The sequence below is a fragment of the Sapajus apella genome, unplaced genomic scaffold (genome assembly GCF_009761245.1).
Source record: "Sapajus apella isolate SASKATOON/1434 unplaced genomic scaffold, GSC_monkey_1.0 scaffold29, whole genome shotgun sequence".
NCBI classification, from domain to species: domain Eukaryota; kingdom Metazoa; phylum Chordata; class Mammalia; order Primates; family Cebidae; genus Sapajus; species Sapajus apella.
In genome coordinates, this window is record NW_022436969.1 from 5,505,029 (window position 1) to 5,526,235 (window position 21,207).

Consider the following 21,207-nt stretch of genomic DNA (forward strand, 5'->3'; position numbering starts at 1 on the left):
TATGATCAAACAGAAAATGTATTTCCCCTTAACAATGTAAATATCATCCTAGCCTGAGGAAACATAAAAGTAACATACTTAGAAAAGTAGTAATATAATTGATTCAAAGAAAAAAATAGTGATAAAGTATATAAGCAACATAATTATGTGCATGTCCATTTTTATTTTATTATTTTTTTTTATTTTTACTTTTTTTTTTTTGAGTCAGAGTTTTGCTCTTGTTACCCAGGCTGGAGTGCAATGGCGCAATCTCGGCTCACCGCAACTTCCGCCTCCTGGGTTCAGGCAATTCTCCTGCCTCAGCCTCCTGAGTCGCTGGGATTACAGGCACGCGCCACCATGCCCAGCTAATTTTTTGTATTTTTAGTAGAGACGGGGTTTCACCATGTTGACCAGGATGGTCTCGATCTCTTGACCTCGTGATCCACCCGCCTCGGCCTCCCAAAGTGCTGGGATTACAGGCGTGAGCCACCGCGCCCGGCCTTCCATTTTTAATAAGTAGCAAGATTATTATTAATTGGCTAGCAGAGAACAAATTTTATTTTAACAAATTACATTTAAAATTTACATTTAATGAATCAGGAGACTTGCTTGAGGCCAGGTGTTTGAGACTAGCCTGAGCAATGCAGAGAGACCCCATTTCTACAAAAAATTAAAAAGTTAGCAGGGCATGGTGGCATATGCCTGTAGTCCTAGCTACTTGGGAGACTGAGGCAGGGGAATTGCTTGAGCCCAGGAGTTTAAGGCTACAGTGAGCTATGATCATGCCACTGTACTCCTGCTGGGGATGACAAAATGAAACTTTGTCTCTAAAAAAAAAAAATGGAATCAAATTAAAATTTACATTTAAAATTACAATTTCACTTTGGTTAAAAATAAGCAATCTACAGAAAAAAATGAGTATTCGGTCTAGTGCTCTTAAATACATACAGGGTGAGTATTCCTATGCTTGGGATCAGAGATGTTTCAGATGTTTTTCCAGGTTTTGGAATGCTTGCATTATTCTTACTGGTTGGGCATCCCTAATCTGAAAATCAAAAATCCAAAAGGCTCCAATGAGCATTTCCATTGAGCATCAGGTCAGTGCTCAAAAATTTTTAGATTTTGGAACATTTTGGATTTTCCAATTTGGGATGTTCAATCTGTACCACAATTTTATATTGAGAATACAATTATAATGTAAAATTTCTACTACTAAGTGGAATTCCACAAGGTACATGAAATAATTTTTTTTGTAGTCCAACTTATTTTTTCACCTGTACTTTTAGTGTCATATTCAAGAAATCATTTCAAAATCTAATATCATGAAGCTTTCCCACTATGCTTTATAGTTTCAGCTCTCATGTATAGGTCTTCCACTCATTTTGAGTTAATTTTTGTATATGGTCCTACTTCATTCTTTTTATGTGAATATTCAGTTTTCCCTGCACCATTTGTTTAAAAGATTGTCTTTTCCCCAACTGAGTAGTCTTGGCATCCTTGATGAAAGTCATTTGACCATATCATATATGCAAGGATTTATTTCTAGGCTCTCTATTCAATTCCATTAGTTATGTCATTCTTTATGCTAGTATGAAACTGTTTTGCTTACTGTATCTTTGTAGTAGCTTTCAAAATCAAGACATGTGAGACTTCCAACTTTGCTCTTCTTTTTCAAAATTTTTTGTCATTCCATATGAATAATTCTTTTTTATTTAAAAAATCATTGGAATTTTGCTAGGGATGACATTGAATCTAGACTTCTTTGGATAGTATTGACATGTTAACAATCCTATGTCTTCCAATCCATGAATGGAGAATATCTTTCCATTTGTGTCTTCTTCAATTACTTTCAGCAATGTTTTGTATTTTTCAGAGAATAAATCTTTCACCTCCCTAAATTCATTTCAAATAAGTATTTAATTCTTTTTGATGCTATGGCAAGCAGAATTGTTTTTCTTAATTTCCTTTCCTGATGGTTCATTGTCAGTATATAGAAATGATTTGGGGATTGATGTGGTGACTTGCGCCTTTAACGTAACACTTTGGGAGGCTGAGATGGGAGGATCACTTGAGGCCCAGAGTTTGAGACGAGTTTGGGCAACATAGTGAGATCCTATCTCTACAAAAATAAAAATTAAAAAAATTGCCAGGTGCAGTGGCACAATCTGTAGTCCCAACTATTCAGGAGGCTGAAGTGGGAGGACTGCTTGAGTCCAGGAGTTCAAGGCTGCAGGGACCAATGATAATGCCACTGTGCCTCAGGCTGAGTGATAGAGTGAGACCCTGTCTTTTTTTTTTTTTTTTTGAGATGGAGTTTTGCTCTTGTTGCGCAGTCTGGAGTGCAATGGTGAGATCTCGGCTCACCACAACCTCCACCTCCTGGGTTCAAGCAGTTCTCCTACCTCAGCCTCTCAAGTAGCTGGGATTACAGGCATGTGCCACCACGCCCAGCTAATTTTGTATGTTTAGTAGAGACGGGGTTTCTCCATGTTGGTCAGGCCGGTCTCAAACTCCTGACCTCAGGTGATCTGCCCACCTCGGCCTCCCAAAGTGCTGGGATTACATGTGTGAGCCACCACACCTGGCCTCTGTCCCAAATTAAAAAGAAAAAGAAAGAAATTACTCTGGGGTGTTGATTTTGTGTCCTACAACTTTGCTCAATTTCTTTATTATTTGTAATATTTTTAGTGGAATCTTTAGTTTTCTATATAAGATCATGTCTTCTGTGAACAGAGATTATTTTTCTTCCCTCTCAATTTGGATGGATGTCTTTATTTCTTTTTATTTCCTAACTGCTCTGGCTAAGACTTGCATTATTATGTTGAATAGCAGAGGCAAAAGTGGGCATCCTTATCTTCTTCCTGGTTCTAGAGGGAAAGCTTTCAATCTTTCACCAATGAGCATGATGTCAGCTGTGAATTTTTTTAACATATATAGCCTGAATTATGTTGTGGTGATTTTCTTTTACTTCTAGTTTGTTGGGTGCCATTACTAAGAAAGAGTGTGAAATTTTGTCAAATACATTTTTTCTACATCATTGATGTAATTATGTAGTGTTTTTCTTTCCTTCTGTTAATGTGGTGTATTACACTGATTGATCTTCATATGTTGAGCCATCCTTGCATTCCAGGAATAGATCCAAATTGGTCATGATGTACGACTCTTTTAATGTTCTGAATTCAGTATGCTAGTAGTTGATTAAGGATTTTTGCTCACTGCTCACAAGGGATATTTGTCTATAGTTTTCTTTTCTTGTAATGTCTTTGGCTTTGGCATCATGTTAATGTTGGTCTCATAGAATGAGCCTGGAGGTGTTTACACCTTCTTAATTTTTCGGAAGAGTTTGAGGAAGGACTGCTATTAATTCTTCTTTAAAATGTTTGATAGAATTTGCTAGCGAAGTTGTTAGTCCTAGACTTTTCTTTGTTGGGAGGCTTTTGTCTGGGTCTGTTCAGATTTTCTATTAATATATCTTATTGAGAAGGTAATTTTTGCTTCAAGGAATCTATCCATGTACAATTGTTCACATACTCTCTTAAAGTTGTTTTTAAGAATTAAAATAAAAATGTAAAACTGTAAAACTGGCACTAACGTCCCCTTCTTCATTTCTTATTTTACTTGAGTCTTCTTTTTTTCTTGATCAATCTAGCTAAAGGTTTGTCAGTTTTTGCTGATCTTTTCAAAGAACCAACTCTTGATTTTTGTTATTCTTCTCTTTTGGTTTTCTATTCTGTTATTTTTCTATGTTCTGATCTTTATTACTTCTTTTTCACAGATTTAGTACTACAATATTTTACAACAGTAGAAAGTAGCTGAAAACACTACATGCTAACAGACAATATGAAACACAATTAGGGGAGGGAGTCATCAGGGATTTATCACTTCTTTCTACGACCTTTAAACTTATTCTCATTTTCCTAGTTTTAAGGTATAAAGACAGGCTGTTGAATTGAGATCTTTCTAATATAAGTGTTTATGGCTAAAGATTTTCCTGTTAGCACTACTTTCAATACATTCCCTAAGTTTTGATATGTTGTCCTTTTATTTGCCTTTCTCTCAAGATTTCTGCTAATTTCTCTTATGATTTTTTTCATTGCCCCATGGGTGATTTAGAAATATATTGTTTAACTTCCGTGTGTTTGTGGATTTTCAAGTCTTCCTTCTGCCTTTAATCTCTAGTTCCATTCCATCATTTTGATCGGAAAACAATACTCTGTATAGTTTTTTTTTTTTTTTTTTGAGACGGAGTTTTGCTCTTGTTACCCAGGCTGGAGTGCAATGGCGCAATCTTGGCTCACCGCAACCTCCGTCTCCTGGGTTCAGGCAATTCTCCTGCCTCAGCCTCCTGAGTAGCTGGGATTACAGGCACACACCACCATGCCCAGCTAATGTTTTGTATTTTTAGTAGAGACGGGGTTTCACCACGTTGACCAGGATGGTCTCGATCTCTTGACCTCGTGATCCACCCGCCTCAGCCTCCCAAAGTGCTGGGATTACAGGCTTGAGCCACCACGCCCGGCCTTCTGTATAGTTTTAATCCGTTTTTTTTTTTCTTTTTTTTTTTTTAGACAGGGTGATATGGTTTGGATCACTGTACCCACCCAAATATCATGTTCAACTGTAATCTCTAATGTTGGAGGTGGGGCTGGATGTAAGGTGATTAGATCATGGGTGTGGTTTCTCATGAGTAGCTTAGCACTATCCCCCTAATACTGTTCTTGTGATAGAGTTCTAAGGAGATGTGGTTGTTTAAAAGTATTTGGCACCTCTCCCCTCTCTCTCTCTTCTTCCTGCTCTGGCCATGAGAGATGTCTCACTCCCCCTTTGCCTTCTACCATGATTGAAACCTCTCTGACGCCTCACCAGAAGCAAAAGCTGCTATGCTTCCTGTACAGCCTGTAGAACTGTGAGCCACTTAAATATCTTTATTTATTTATTTATTTATTTATTGTACTTTAGGTTCTGGGGTATATGCGCAGATCCTGCAGGATTGTTGCATAGGTACACACATGGCAATGTGGTTTGCTGCCTCCATCCCCCTGTCACCTACATCTGGCATTTCTCCCCATGTTATCCCTCCCTGACCTCCCCACCCCTCCACAGTCCCTCCCTTGACACCCCCCAACTGACCCCAGTGTAATGCTCCCCTCCCTGTGTCCATGTGTTCTCATTTTTCAATGCCTATGAGTGACAACATGTGGTGTTTGATTTTCTGTTCTTGTGTCCGTTTGCTGAGAATGATGGTTTCCAGATTCATCCATGTCCCTACAAAGGACAAAAACTCATATTTTTTTTGTGGCTGCATAGTATTCCATGGTGTATATCTGCCACATTTTCCTTGTCCAGTCTATCATCGATGGGCATTTGGGTTGGTTCCAGTTCTTTGCCATTGTAAACAGTGCTGCTATGAACATATGTGTGCATATGTCTTTATAATAGAATGATTTGTAATCCTTTGGGTATATACCCGGTAATGGGATTGCTGGGTCAAATGGAATTTCTATTTCTAGTTCCTTGAGGAAGTGCCACACTGTCCTACATAATGGTTGAACTAGTTTACACTCCCACCAACAGTGTAAAAGTGTTCCTATTTCTCCACATCCTTTCCAGCATCTGTTGTCTCCAGATTTTTTAATGATCGTCATTCTAACTGGTGTGAGATGGTATCTCAATGTAGTTTTTATTCATATTTCTCTAATGACCAGTGATGACGAGCATTTTTTCATATGTTTGTTGGCCTCATATATGTCTTCTTTTGAAGTGTTTGTTTATATCCTTCACCAACTTTTGGATGGGTTTGTTTGTTTTTTCCTTGTAAATCTGTTTTAGTTCTTTGTAGATTCTGGATATTAGACCTTTGTCAGATGGGTAGATTGCAAAGATTTTTTCCCATTCTTTTGGTTGCTGGTTCACTCTAATGATTGTTTCTTTTGCTGTACAGAAGCTCTGGAGTTTAATTATGTCCCATTTGTCTATTTTGGCTTTTGTTGCCAATGCTTTTGGTGTTTTAGTCATGAAGTCCTTGCCTATGCCTATGTCCTGAATGGTTTTGCCTAGATTTTCTTCTAGGGTTTTTATGGTGTTAGGTCTTATGTTTACGTCTTTAATCCATCTGGAGTTAATTTTAGTGTAAGGTGTGAGGAAGGGGTCCAGTTTCTGCTTTCTGCACATGGCTAGCCAGTTTTCCCAACACCATTTATTAAACAGGGGCTCCTTTCTCCATTGCTTGATTTTGTCAGGTTTGTCAAAGATCAGATGGTTGCGGATGTGTTGCATTGCCTCCAAGGTCTCTGCTCTGTTCCATTGGTCTATATCCTGATTGGTACCAGTACCATCCTGTTTTGATTACTGTAGCTTTGTAGTATAGTTTGAAATCAGGTAGTGTGATGCTCCTGGCTTTGTTTTTTTTCCTTAGGATTGTCTTGGCTATGCAGGTTCTCGTTTTGTTGCCTATGAAGTTTAAGGTGTTTTTTTCCAGTTGTGTCAAGAAGGTCAGTGGTAGCTTGATGGGAATAGAGTTGAATCTATAAATTTCTATGGAGTCAGTGGTGATATCCCTTTATCATTTTTTATTGCATCTATTTGATTCTTCTCCCTTTTCTTTTTTATTAATCTGGCTAGTTGTCTATTTTGTTGATCTTTTCAAAAAACCAGCTCCTGGATTTATTGATTTTTTTGAAGGATTTTTTGTGTCTCTATTTCCTTCAGTTCTGTCCTGATCTTAGTTATTTCTTGTCTTCTTCTAGCTTTTGAGTTTGTTTGATCTTGCTCCTCTAGCTCTTTCAATTTTGATGATAGGGTGTCAATTTTAGATCTTTCCTCACTTCTCTGGTGGGCATTTATCGCTATAACTTTCCCTCTAGACACTGCTATAAATGTGTCCCAGAGATTCTGGTACGTTGTATCTTTGTTCTCGTTGGTTTCAAAGAACATCTTTATTTCTGCCTTCATTTCATTGTTTATCCAGTCAACATTCAGGAGCCATTTGTTCAGTTTCCATGAGGTTGTGCAGCTCTGAGTTAGTTTCTTAATTCTGAGTTCTAATTTGATTGCTCTGTGGTCTGAGAGATTGTTTGTTATTATTTCCGTTCTTTTGCATTTGCTGAGGAGTGATTTATGTCCAATTATGTGGTTCATTTTAGAATAGGTGCCACGCGGTGCTGAGAAGAATGTATAGTCTGTGGATTTGGGGTAGGGATTTCTGTAGATGTCTATTAGGTCTCCTTGGTCCAGATCTGAGTTCAAGTCCTGGATATCCTTGTTAATTTTCTGTCTCATTGATCTGTCTAATACCGACAGTGGAGTGTTAAAGTCTCCCATTATTATTGTGTAGGAGTCTAAGTCTCTTTGTAGGTTGTTAAGAACTTGCTTTATGAACCTGGGTGCTCGTGTAATTGGGTGTGTATATATTTAGGATCATTAGTTCCTCTTGATGCACTGATCCTTTTACCATTATGTAATGCCCTTGTTTATCTCTTTTGATCTTTGTTGCTTTAAAGTCTATTTTATCAGAGACTAGGATTGCAACTCCCGCTTTTTTTTTGCTCTCCATTTGCTTGACAAATCTTCCTCTATCCCTTTATTTTTAGCCTATGTGTGTCCTTGCACATGAGATGGGTTTCCTGAATACAGCACACCAATGAGTTTTGACTTTTTGTTCAATTTTCCAGTCTGTGTCTTTTGATTGGGGCATTTAGTTCATTTACATTTAAGGTTAGTATTGCTATGTGTGAATTTGATCCTGCCATTTTGATGCTAGCTGGATGTTTTGCCCATTAGTTGACACATTTTCTTCATTGTGTCAATGGTCTTTACCATTTGGTACACTTTTTGGAGTGGCTGGTACTGGTTGTTCCTTTCCTTATTTAGTGCTTCTTTCAGGAGCTCTTGTAAGGCAGGCCTGGTGGTGAAAAAAATCTCTCAGCAATTGCTTGTCCATAATGGATTTTCTTTCTCCTTTGCTTATGAAGCTTAGTTTGGCTGGATATGAAATTCTAGGTTGAAAGTTCTCTCCTTTAAGGATGTTGAATGTTGGCTCCCATTCTCTTCTGGCTTGTAGGGTTTCTGCTGAGAGATCCGCTGTGAGTCTGTGGGCTTCCCTTTGCAGGTTACCCAACCTTTCTCTCTTGCTGCCCTTAGCATTTTTTCCTTCATTTCAACCCTGGTGAATCTGATGATTACGTGCCTTGGGGTTGCTCTTCTTGAGGAACATCTTTGTGTTGTTCTCTGTATTTCCTGGACTTGAATGGTATCCTGCCTTGCTAGGTTGGGGAAGTTCTCCTGGATAACATCCTGAAGAGTTTTTTCCAGCTTGGGTTCACTCTCTCCATCACATTCAGGTACACCTAGCAGATGTAGATTCGGTTTTTTCACATAATCCCATATTTCTTGGAGGCTTTGTTCATTTCTTTTCACTCTTTTTTATCTAGTCTTGCCTTCTCATTTTCATTGAGTTGATCTTCAATCTCTGATATCCTTTCTTCTGCTTGGTCAATTCAGGTATTGATACTTGTGTATGGTTCGCAAAGTTCTCATGCTGTGTTTTTCAGCTCCATCAAGTCATTTATATGCTTCTCTACGCTGTTTATTCTAGTTAGCATCTCATCTAACCTTTTTTCTAGGTTCTTAGTTTCTTTGCATTGGGTTAGCATGTGTTCTTTTAGCTCTCAGAATTTTGTTATTACCCACCTTCTGAAGCCTGTTTCTGTCAATTCATCAGATTCATTCATCATCCATCTTTGATCCCTAGCTGGTGAGGAGTTGCGATCCCTGGGAGGAGGAGAGGCATTTTGGTTTTTGGTGTTTTCATCCTTTTTGTGCTGGTTTCTTCCCATCTTAGTGGCTTTATCTACCTGTGTTCTTTATCGCTGGTGACTTTCAGATGGGGTCTCTGAGTGGATGTCCTTTTTGTTGACGATGATGTTATTTCTTTCTGCTTCTTAGTTTTCCTTCTAACAGTCAGGCCCCTGTGCTGCAGGACCACTGGAGGTCCACTCCAGACCCCACTTGCCTGGGGATCATGCGTAGGGGCTGCAGAACAGTAAGGGTTGCCACCAGCTTCTTCCTCTGCTATCCTTGTCCCAGAAGGGCACCCACCAGATGTTGGCCTGAGCTCTCCTTCATGAGATGTCTCTTTGGGTATAGGGGGTCAGGGAGTTGCTTGAGGAAACAGTCTGTCCCTTATAGGAGCTCAAGTGCTGTGCTGGGAGCTCTGTTGTTCCAGGCAGAGCTGCTGGGCAGGTACTTTTAAGTCTGTTGCAGCTGAACTCATAACCACCTCTTTTCCCAGGTGCTCTGTCCTAGGAAGGTCGGCTTTATTTATAAGTTCCTGACATGCTGCTGCCCTTTTTCATAGATGCCCTGCCCCACACAGAGTAGTCTAGTCACAGTCTGCCAGCAGAGGTCGTGCTGAGCTGCCGCAGGCTCTGCCCAGCTGCTGTGCGAACTGCCTCAGTATTGGTGGACTGCCTCGGTAATGGGGGATGCCCTTTCCCCCACTGAGCTGGACTGTCCTGGGTCCAGCTGTGCTTGCTGCAAAACTCTCAATTCAGAGTGTTTCAGATTGTTTTGTGGGGTAGTACCTACCAAGTCAGATCACCTGGCTCCCTGTCTCAGCCCCGTCCTTTTCAGTTCGATGGGCACTCTGTCTCTCAGGCGCTAGTCAAAATGGCCGCCCAGACTTATGTGAGTTTCTGTGCGCTGACCTGGCTGAAAACTCAGCACTGAAAACTCGTGGTGCTTTTTGGCCTGGGAATCTCCTGGTCTGTGGGCAGTGAAAACTTGTTTGGAAATGTGGTAAGCACTCACCCTCTGCGCTGTTCTTGCTGGGAATTGCACTCTGGAGCTGTTCCTAATCGGCCATCTTGGATCCTCCTCCAAATATCTTTTCTTTATAAGTTACCCAGTCTCAGATATTTCTCTTTTTTTTGGTTTTTTTTTTTTTTCAGGTATTTCTTTATAGTAATGCGAGAATGGACTAATACATAGGGTTTCATTTTTTTGCCTCAGCTGGAGTGCAGTGGTGTGATCACAGCTCACTGCAGCTTCAATCTGCTGGTGTCAATGGATCTTTCCAGCTCAGCCTCCCAAGTAGCTGGGACTATAGGCACACACCACCATGTCCAGCTAATTTTTGCATTTTTTTAGAGATGAGGTTTCACCATGTAGCTCTGACTGGTCCCAAACTCCTGGGCTCAAATGATCTGCCTGCCTCAGCCTTCCAAAGTTTTGGGATTATAGGCATGAGGCACCATGCCTGGATGCATCAATGTTTTTATATTTACTAAGACTTGTTTTGTGGAAAGATAATTCGTTTTTAAAGGCAGTACAATAAAAGCATTTTTGTTTTTCTCAATGAGGTTTTTATTTATTTTATTTTTTTTAAGAGATGGCATCTTGCTCTGTTGCCCAGGCTGAGCTCAAACTTCTTTTTTTTTTTTTTAATTGGTAGCCAAATTTATTTTTTTCCTGTGGGCATTTATGAGCAAGGTGACTAGATTAAGTTTGCTGAGTCAAATAGAACATTGATATATTATACTTCAAATGAAGTAAAGGAACATAACATTTCAGAATTATAACATTTTAAATTTTAAAAATTGTGTAGTATTCAAATTGGTATCTAATTTTATAATTCACTGTACTTTTCAGCTATGAGTATGAAGCACATTACTTTGTCAAATATTACATGGCTAAATGCTAAAATTTCATTATCAGATGATCCACATACTTCAGATGCAATATTGGAAAAAAGGCTGTGAACTCAAACTTCTAAGTAATTCTCCTGCCTCAACTTCCTGAGTAGGTGCAACTACAGATGTGCACCATTACGTGTGGCATGAATGAGGTTGTTAAACTTCAATAAAAAATTCTAGTTAAGAAACCCATTAGAAGACAAGAAAAAAAAAGATAATGTCTTATTTGCTATATGGAGGCAAATAAGCACATTAAAATAAGTTCAAAATTATTAGCCATGAGGGAAATAAAAATTAAACTCACAATTAGATATCACTGTACATATATAAGAATATAAAAAATGAAGAAAAGCAACACTATCAGAGGCTGATAATGCAGAGAAAGTGAATCACTCATTTATTCCTAGTTGGAATTTAAAATAGTATAGCCACTGTGGAATACAACTGGCAGTGTTTCATAAAACTAAGCATGGGTTATCATATAATCCAGTGACTGTACTCTTAGGAATTTGTCCTAGAGAAATGAAATCCTACTTTCACTCAAAAATCTGTAAACGAATATTCATAGAGTCTTTATTTATAATGGTCAAAAATTGAAAATAACCCAAATGTCCCTCAACAGGAGAGTTAACAAACTCTCTGGTGCCTTTATTCCATGGAATACTACTCAGCAATAAAAATGAATGGACATATGCAACAACTTGCATGAAGTGCAAGGAAATTATGCTGAATAAAAAAGAAATCTGAAAGGGGTGTGTATCATATGACTTTATCCATATAACATTCTCAAAATGACACAATTATAGAGATGCAGAATAGACAGTAGCTTCCAGAGATTAGAGATGGTGAGAAGAAATAGCATGAGGTAGCCTTGTGGTGATGGAAGAGTTGCTTATCTTGTCTCTGGTGATGGCTACATGAATCTACACATGTGGTTAGTGTAATAAAACTGCACACATGTACCTGAACATGCAAGTGAATGCATGTAAAACTGGTAAAATCTGAATACACTCTCACCAAATGTAAATTTTCTGGTTTTGAAGATGTTACCATTTAGGGAAACTGTTTAAAGGGGAGATTCTATGTTTTTGGTAACTTCTTTTAAATCTATAATTATTTCAAAATAGAAAGTTTTGAAAAGAAAACATTTACCTAAATTTCAAAGTAAGGTAATATATATCTTTTAACATTTATACTTTATCAAAACTCATTATCAAAAATCCTGGTTTATAAAGTTAGTATTTGCTTTAAAACATAGGATATATTGTTTATAGAACAACTTCATATATTTTATAAATATAGCACAACTGCTGCACTGAGGTTAACTGTGTTGCACTACTGCAGTAAGACACTATGCATCATTATTGTATGTAGGTCCATAAATACCTGCAAAAGCCATGCAGACATGGTCATCAAGTGCACAAATTTTCCTCACAGTTCTTTCATCTTGAAGCTTGGCAACAGATTTTTTTTCTACCCCAAGAACAACTATATTGGCACCTCGAATTCCAACCTGTCAAGTCATTAAAATACATACATATTCAGATGTCAGTTTTAAATATAAAACCAAGTTATTCTAATATATGACTTAGGGAAAATGACTTCTCCTTAAATACTCAAAAAAAATGAGAAAAGTAAACTTCTAGAAAACAGCTTCATAGGCATAGGCTTACTGGAGATCCATTCCCCCAGACTCAAAGCAAAGAAGACAAATAGGTAGAAATTGCAAAGAAAATACCACCCATGCTGAAATTACAAGTGTCCTAATCTCATACAAAACACCTGAAAAAGCGCTATCTAAATACAGTAAGTCCTCACTTAACGTCATTGATAGGTTCTTGAAAATTGCAACTATAAGCAAATGATGTATAATGAAACCAATTTACCACAGCCTGATTGATATAAATAGGAGTTAGATTCATATGCAATATTTCTAGTCACAAAAACATCATGAAACTTCTAAAGACCTAAAACACTTCTAATATTAAACACTGGAATAAATGTGAGCTGTATAAACATTTAAGAAAGACTAATAAAAACAAACATGATAAGGCCGGGTGCAGTGGCTCACACCTGTACTCTCAGCAGTTTGGGAGGCTGAGGCGGGCAGATCATTTGAGGTCTGGAGTTTGAGACCAGCCTGGCCAACATGGTGAAACTCTGTCTCTACTAAAAATACAAAAATTAGCCGGGCATGGTGGCAGGCGCCTGTACTCTCAGCAACTCAGGAGGCTGAGGCAGGAGAATCACTTGAACCGAGGAGGCAGAGCTTGCAGTGAGCTGAGATTGTGCTACTGCACTCCAGGCTGGGGATAGGGGGAGACTCAAGGTAAAAAAAAAAAAAAAAAAAAAAAAAAAAAGTTTGATAATTATTTAGCAAATTTTTGGTGAATCCATGAGTGACGGCAGTCATAGTGGTGATGGGTTAAATCCACGTGCGTAAGAAGAGTAAAGTGAGTATATGACTTTACCATGGATCCCATGATCCAAACTCCAGGTCTGCTCCTGTGGACCCAGATTCCAGGCCCACTCAAGTAAACCCTGGTGCAAGGCTGGCATCTGTGATACCAGGCCAGCCTGCCTGCTGGCCTAGGTATCAGGCCAGCCTGCCTGAGGATTCTAGTGGCAGGCCCACCCCAAATCTCTGGACTGGCCAACTGGTGAAGAACTTTTCCTGCTGATGCTAACCTGAAGAGGTGCTTTCTTTTTGAAATATGCAGACATCCATGCCAGGCCACAAGAATCATGAACAATCAGAGAAATATGATACTACCAAAGGAACAAAAGAAAGTATGGAGATCTATGAATTTCTTGATAAAGAATTAAAAAATAACAATCTTTTAAAAGCTCAGTAAGCTATAAGAAGACACAGATAAACAAGCGAGATCAGAAAAACACTATGCAAACAAAGTGAGAAGTTCCACAAAGAGACAGAAACCTATGTTAGTCTCTTTTATCTTAACATTTTAAAAGACCAATTCCACCTTAATCCCACCTTTTTTCTTTCAAGCTGTTCAAGCCAAATATTTATCATCATCCCTGAGCCCACAACAACCTGATTTCTCTCCCTCTTCTCTCAGGGTTTAGTCAAGGTAATTACACAGGTCATTAAGATCCCTCAAGGTTCAGTTGTAAGCTATCTTCTACATAGTCTATAGTCTATATTTAGTCTTATTTTAACACAGAAGGGTACTCAAGAGTACTCATTTACTTGACCTCCAATATAGGTTTTAAACAGGGGAGAGAAAGAATGCGCTTCAACATTATTATTTCCAGCCGAGATCGATCTCTTAAATGTCAAGCATGTATTTTTCAGCTGCCTCACAGTCTCTGTTCAGGAATCTGGACACAGTTTAGCTAAGTCCTCTGGCTCAGGGTCTCTCATAAGGCTGCAATCAAGTTGTCCACCAGGGCTGCATGCACCTCTAGGATTAACGAGGGAAGGATCCATTTCCAAGCTCACTCATATGGTTGTTGGCAAGACTTAGTTCCTCCTGGGTTGTTGGACTAAGGACCTCAGTTCCCAACTAGGTTTTGAACAAATGTTTCCCTCAGTTCCCTGCCTCACTGGGTCCTCCAGAAGGCAACTCAACATAGCAGCTGGGTTCCACCAGAGTCAGTAAGCAAAACGGCAAGTAAGGCTAAATAAAATCAAGTCACTGTTTCTTTGCAACCTAATCCCCAATGTGACATTCGTCACTTTCATCTATTCCATGCCTGAAAAGCAAGTCACTAAGTTCAGCCCACATCCAAGGGAGGAAGGTTATACCAGGGCATGAGCACTAGAAGGGAGCACTGGAAGCCATTTCAAAGTTTGTCTACTACAGTTTCCATAAGCATCTCAACCTCAGTAAGTTCAAAACAGTTATCTTCTCCCAAAACTTAGTGCTTTGCATTCTCTAAGTAAATGGGAGTACCATTTACTTAGTGAGCACATCCAGAAACAGGGTCACCAAGTTGTATTCCTCCTTCTCCAATACCTCTGTCAACACCATCCATATAATCATTAAATTGTGACACATATATTCCTTAATGTTTCTCTGGAATCTGCCTTATTTCCACTTTTCCCCCAAGTCTAGTAAAAGCTAGTTATCATCTATCATCTAGATTATTTCCACAGAATCCTAACTGGTTTGCCTGTGTCTAGTCTTGATTTTATCCAATTCACTGACCACAGGTAGCCTGAGAAATCTGTGGAAAATAAAACGAAGACCAAAAAAAAAAAAAAAAGAAGAAGAAAATAAAGTCTGAATGTTGCATTCTTTTACTTAAAGCTTACATAGGGACCATTTGTCACTAAGCAACACAGCACAGAATTAGATATAAGATAAAAGGATCTAGGGACTTTAATGTGTACTCTTTGCATATTGACTTGTTTTCCTAATGTGGAAAGGCTTTCTCTGTACAGTAAAACCATGACCACCAGGAACCTTGGACTCACATTCCAATAGTTCTAGAGAAGAAAAGTTACCACTGTCTCTAGTCGGAAGAGTTGTAAGGGTAAAGTTACCATTGGCTAGATTTGAGTGATATGCTCATCACCATGGCCAGGAAGATAGAAGCTACGAATGATTCTATCTAGGTCATGTGAGTAACTCTGGTTGGACAAATGCAGTCTGTTAATAGAAGGACAGAAGAGCAATAATGTGGAGAATAACAGTAGCCACATCAAAACACTTCAAGGCCCCTTATTCAGGACCAAGTGTATCTTCATTTACATAGTCTAAAGGCATTCCATGATCTGGCATCAGTTTCTAGCTTTATCTATTTTTATTTTTCCATTGTTTCAACAATTCTGAACACCTTTCAGTTCATAGAACATAGTGTCTTTTTCTGCTTGCCTTCCCGGAAGCTATTTCCTTTGTCAAAAATACTCTTCACTCTTTCCCCTGCCACTTCTTCCCTTGACAACCTCTCATCTTTCAGATACTCACTTAAATACTATTTCTTCAGGGGGACCTCCTCACCATCTGCGTTTCTTATAATGCCTCATACCCTAACACTCATTCAGGTTTTGTTAGGATTATTTATGTAATTATCTAGCTTTCCTGATAGAGTGTAAGTTCTCTGAGGACAGGGAGTGAATCTATCTTGTACATGATGCTATCTATCTTATATGTGACCCAGCATCACGTTTACCATATGTAAGTATTCAACAAAAATGTCTTGAAATAATAAATGTGTGAGAAGCACCACAGACAAAATTGAAGAAAAAAGAGAAAACAAAGAATAGTAAATAATAATAGCTACAATTTATTAAGTACTTTTTGTGAACCAGATTCTGTGTAAGATGCTTAACATGCATTATTATCTTATTCAGCGCTCACATCAAACCGATGAAGCAAGCATAATTTTGTTTTGTTTTGTTTTTGAGACAGATTCTGACTCTGTCACTCAGGCTGGAGTACAGTGGCATGATCTTGGCTCACTGCAACCTCTGTTTTCTGGGTTCAAGCAATTCTCTCACCTCAGTTTCCTGAGTAGCTGGGATTACAGGCACACACCATCATGCCCAGGGAATTTTTTGTATTTTTAGTAGAGACAGGGTTTCACCATGTTGGCCAGGCTGGTCTCGAACTCCTGACCTCCAGTGATCTGCTCGCCTCGGCCTCCCGAAGTGCTAGGATTACAGGCATGAATCACCATGCCCAGCTGCAAAGACTATTTTGATGCCTATTTACTGTTACAGAAACTGAAGCTTAGTGAAGTTAATTGCCTTAAATGATACATATCTGATTTCTACATTCATGATAACGGCAGCTAATTAATATACAAACATTTATTGAACAAATTTCAAGCTACAATGCAAGGAGCAGGGGCTTTGGAACTGGAGAAATTAATTATAACTAGGGGTTCCATCACTCTCCACCTGGATATTTTCAGCAAGCTATATATGCTTGTGAATTACAGTTTCACATATAATAAAAGGGGATTAAACAATGTCCCTAATGTTAGATAATGTACACAAAATGCCTGGTGAAAGTATTACTTAAATGGTAGTTACTGCCTTCCTAGTCCCTCTACTGTATATTGTGTGGTAGAAATAAGGAAAGGAATTATGTCGTCTAGTTCTTCAGAGATTGTACTATCCAGTTGGTATGAGATTATTAAATACAACTGAAATTAAAGAAAATATCAGGCCAAATAGTAAATACTGTACAATATTATGTGGTACAGATTATACATTCAGAAAAGACAAAGATGCAAGATGACTTGAGTGGATAAGAGAAAACTTCATTATGGAGGACAAATGTGCAGAGATTCTTAAAGGATAAATAAGATGTGGAGCAGCAGAAAGAAAGGTGTTTTCCCCTTTCCTCTCTTCCCTTCTCTGTAGGCAGAAACATATATTAGTGAAACTAAGACACTGCCTCCTAAATTAAGAGGGTGGATAGGATTATGGAAGACTTTGATGGTTAGATTGTCGAGCTGAGATTTGATAAAGTAGGAAATACAGAGCTAATAACAGTCTGGGGTCACAGAAAGGACAAAATAAGGAATGATAATAAATCTTATTGTTTTCATGGGAATATTGTGAAGGATTCATTTCTTTTCCCTAAGAAGAAAGGTATTACTTCTCCAAAATGTTATTCAAACAAATTTGCATTTACAGAAAAGGGAACTAAAGCAAAAAGAAAACAAGCCTCTTGTCTCCTTTCATGCCGTAAGATAATCATCAACAAGGAAGTAGAACATAAAGCCTCTAATTTGTGGCCCATATAACTTTTATATTACTAAATAACATCACTTCTACATACTGGTCAAATCTGGTCAACCTTGGCTTATTTATAACTCATAATATCAATTTTCATTTCTAGATAGAATATTTTGTGACATATTTTAATAATCAAGTGCCATTAAAAAACTTTACCCTATGTAAAAGGTCATAGCACCCTCAAGGAAACACAATGAATAGCTCCATGCAAACATGCAAATTATAATTTCAGAATTCTGAGACAAAAGTGTCTCATTCTTCCAATGTATCTTTAAAAATGCCCACTATAGGTACTTTTATATCCTTACCCTTTTACCGCTCATTACAAAGGAACTATCAATCAGTTCTACAGCACTCTTAAAACATGTTAAATGAGCCAATGCGGTTTCTTATTACACCCCAGTCTTCTCCTATTACTCCCTTTATTTTAGGCTCTAAAACTTGGGCATTATTTTCTAACCATATGCTACATGTCATGCTGGGGCTTATATAACTTTTTGTTTTTATCAAAATGGTACCCTTTTGGTTTAAGCTACATCAGCCTTTCCTTAAATTTATAATTCTAAAAAAATTACTTGTAAAACAGAAGAGAAACTAGTGGGCCCAATTAAACAGAAAAATACTTTTAAAATGATTCTTCTAGCGTTTTTTTTTTTTTCCACTTACGTCTGTTAGATTTATAATGAAAGTGAATTATTTCCTTCTTTAACAAAGTTGGTATGGAAGTTAGAAAATATAGACACTGCTAAACTTGGAAATGTACTGTGTATCCTCATAGCTACTGTCTTAATTTCCAAAATAAACAACAAACATGCTCATGAAATTTGAAAGAATAAAAAAAAATCTGATCTTTTGAATTCATAGTCTAGGACTTAGAAGATTTGGGGTAATAGATCTCGGGTCACTAGGGCACTTTTGTCCTCTTTAATTTTTGTAAATCACTAAAATTATTGAATGTAGTTAAAACTTGGCAGAAGTTATTACTCCTACTCTGAGTATTTGTAACTTTTTCGGTAATGTGGATACATAAATCTAAAGTAGGGTATAATCTCTCAAGGAACTTTCAGCATTTTTTTTTTAAGTAGCCAAAATAGTGAAAGTTCTTGGGCTTTTGGGCCTCTAATAGACTGCGAAATATTGCGACAATTTTGGGATATTTTAAACGCGTGTGTTTTGAACTGTGTTTTTAATTATTTCTTCATCAACAAGAGTTTAATTTTATATTGATTTAGTCCGCATTTGGGGAGCAGGTGTGGCCAATTTTTATTTATTATCATAATTGTTATTAAAAAAATAGTTCCCCACATGAAGCAACTGTTAGCTTTTCAGGGGTCTCTGAACTACCAAGGAACTGGACAACGAGCATTCAGGTAAGCTGTTATAGATTCGAAGCTTTTTCTTTTCCTATTGCCAATCACAGCATTAACATCCCTACACATACACACCCTAGCTTTGGGCCTGTAGCTACTGTTAAACAGGGGCAGTTACACAGCAGAATTCAGGGAAATCTACCAACTTTTACTCTGCCACTTCAGGCCCAAATCTCAGAAGTCTATCTCCCTCAATAAAAAGGACAAAGTCATTTTCATAATTGTGGGAATCTCTTCTCTTCAGCTCCTGGGCTGGAGGTGGGCTGGGCAGTGGGATAACGATGGCCCAAGAAGTAACGGGGCAGGGGGGTGGGGGGGATTGTCCGGGAGTTGCTCCCTCACCGCGGTGGATCCTTTCTTCACCGCTTCCTGGGCATATTCCACTTGAAAAAGGTGTCCGTCTGGGGAGAAGACAGTGATCGCCCTATCGTATCGAGAGGCCATCGCACAGGACTACAGGGCTTGCCACCGAGCTTCCCACTGCTGCGACACGGTGTGCTACCGTCCGGAAGTGCTAGCAGACAAGCTTCCAGCTGCCTCCCAGAAGTCCCCGCGCCCCGCGCTTCAGTTGCTTCCCAGAAGTCACTGCGCTGGCGCCTTTGGCTGCCTCAGGAAGTTCTCGTGCTTGCCAGCCTGTGTCACTCCAGCAGTGCCTGCAAGTTGACTGCATTCTTCCCCTACCCTTTCTGTCTTACGCATATATCCGTTTCTCTACTAAGGTGTTGTCCCGGAGGTGGTGTCACGGCACTCGGGTTATAAAAATAATATCAAAGATTAGGGTTTAAAGATAGGTCTTCAAAGATCAGATATTTTTGTTATCACAAACATGTTGGAGAAACGGTTTCAGTTCCTTCTCTTTGGTTTCAAATTCTAAATTTCCTACTGTTTCTTTCTGTCAGTTAACTGTTGTTATTTGAACCCAAGGAAAAAAAGCACACTTTTCAAAATATTATTGCTTCTTATATTTTCTGCCTTGTGAGCAAAATAAAGCAGATGAGCGAATGGTCCAGTAAATAAAGCAAATAGTCTGTCAAACTAATGCTAATGACAAGAATTAAGATAATATTCTTTTAATTGAAGAAATTGTGTAAAAGCCCAAAGTATGCGACTTAAAAGATGTCTGGAAATTTAGCTATAGCCGAAACTCTACAGCTTGCTACATTACTGTGAAACAACTCTGTCACTTCTCCTTATCAATAAAATGGGAATATTAAAAAATCTGCAGCACAGTATTCTGAGCTTAAAATGTGTTTATGGGCATAATTACATAAACTGGTGCCTGGTGGGTAGTAATAGCCAGGTAAGTTTAGCTATTATTGCCTTCCATGTGTTGTTTAATATATGCAGTTTTCCCCTGGGGAGGATCTTAAAGTTGGTGAAATCAACCTTAACCAAAAAAAGAAAAAAAGAATAAGTTTCTCAAAAGAGGAAAACTTCCCTGAATTCCAAATACTTAAATCAGAACTTCAGTTGACTTAAAAATTTTTTTTTAATTATTAATACTTTATTTTTTTACATAGAGATGTGGTCTCCCTATGTTGCCCAGGCTGGTCTCAAACTCCTGGTCTCAAGCAATCCTCCTGCCTTGGCCTCCCAAAGTCCTGGGATTACAGGTGTGAGCCACCACACCTGGCCTTTAGTTGGCTCTTGAAGTAATTTGTACTTATTGCCTCGCCATTGCTTTTCTTCAGTATTACAGTCTTGATAAGTTTGGTTCTATTGCAAAAAACCAGTAAGTCCTAATGAAAACAATTCACTCTAACTGGTTACTTTACAATATTATGATAAACCAACATTTTTTTGAAGCTGTTTTTTGGAAAGTGTTTTGGTGTATTTGTTAAATTATGTTTCCTTTTTATTTTGAAATAGTTATGGATTGACAGGAAGTTTCAAATGTAGTAAGAAGAGGGCTCCTATACCCTTCACCCTGTTTCCTCCAATGGTAATATTTTACATACAAATAATATGGTAACTGAACCAGGAAACTGACATTGGTGTAATATACAGAGTTTTTTCAGATTTTGCCAGTTTTATATACACACCTGTGTGTGTGTGGGGGGGGTGAGGCCTTTGCAATTTATCATGTATAGATTCATATAATGACTATCATAATCAAGATACAAAGCTGTTTCACAACCACAAAGATCTGTGGTATTGACTTACAAGACATACCCATCTCTCTCTCCCTCCATCATCCCTAGCAATCACTAATCTGTTGTCCATCTCCATAATTTTGCCATTTAAAAAATTTACATAAATAGAAGCATACCATATGTAAGTTTTTAGTGACCTTTTATCTTCTAAATAATTATAGACTCATAGGAAGTTGACCTAACGGTACAGAATGGCCCCTCATAACCTACACTTAGTTTCTGCAGTTTGTTACATATGATATAGTAAAATATCAAAACCAGGAAACTGACTTTGGTATACAACATGCTTATACCAT

The 21,207-nt window shown here is 38.3% G+C and overlaps 1 protein-coding gene across 1 annotated transcript in view; it reads right to left on the reverse strand.

Moving 5' to 3' along the window:
* PSMA8 (proteasome 20S subunit alpha 8) overlaps positions 1 to 19,299 on the reverse strand; it is a 55,776-nt gene extending 36,477 nt beyond the window's left edge. Inside the window, exons 1-2 of the mRNA XM_032293148.1 lie at positions 19,101 to 19,299; positions 12,060 to 12,186 (exon numbers count right to left, since the gene is read on the reverse strand). Of these exons, the coding sequence (XP_032149039.1) occupies positions 12,060 to 12,186; positions 19,101 to 19,202 (229 nt within the window). The 5' untranslated portion in view covers positions 19,203 to 19,299. The remainder of the gene's footprint in view (positions 1 to 12,059; positions 12,187 to 19,100) is intronic.
* Positions 19,300 to 21,207: the final 1,908 nt, after the last annotated feature.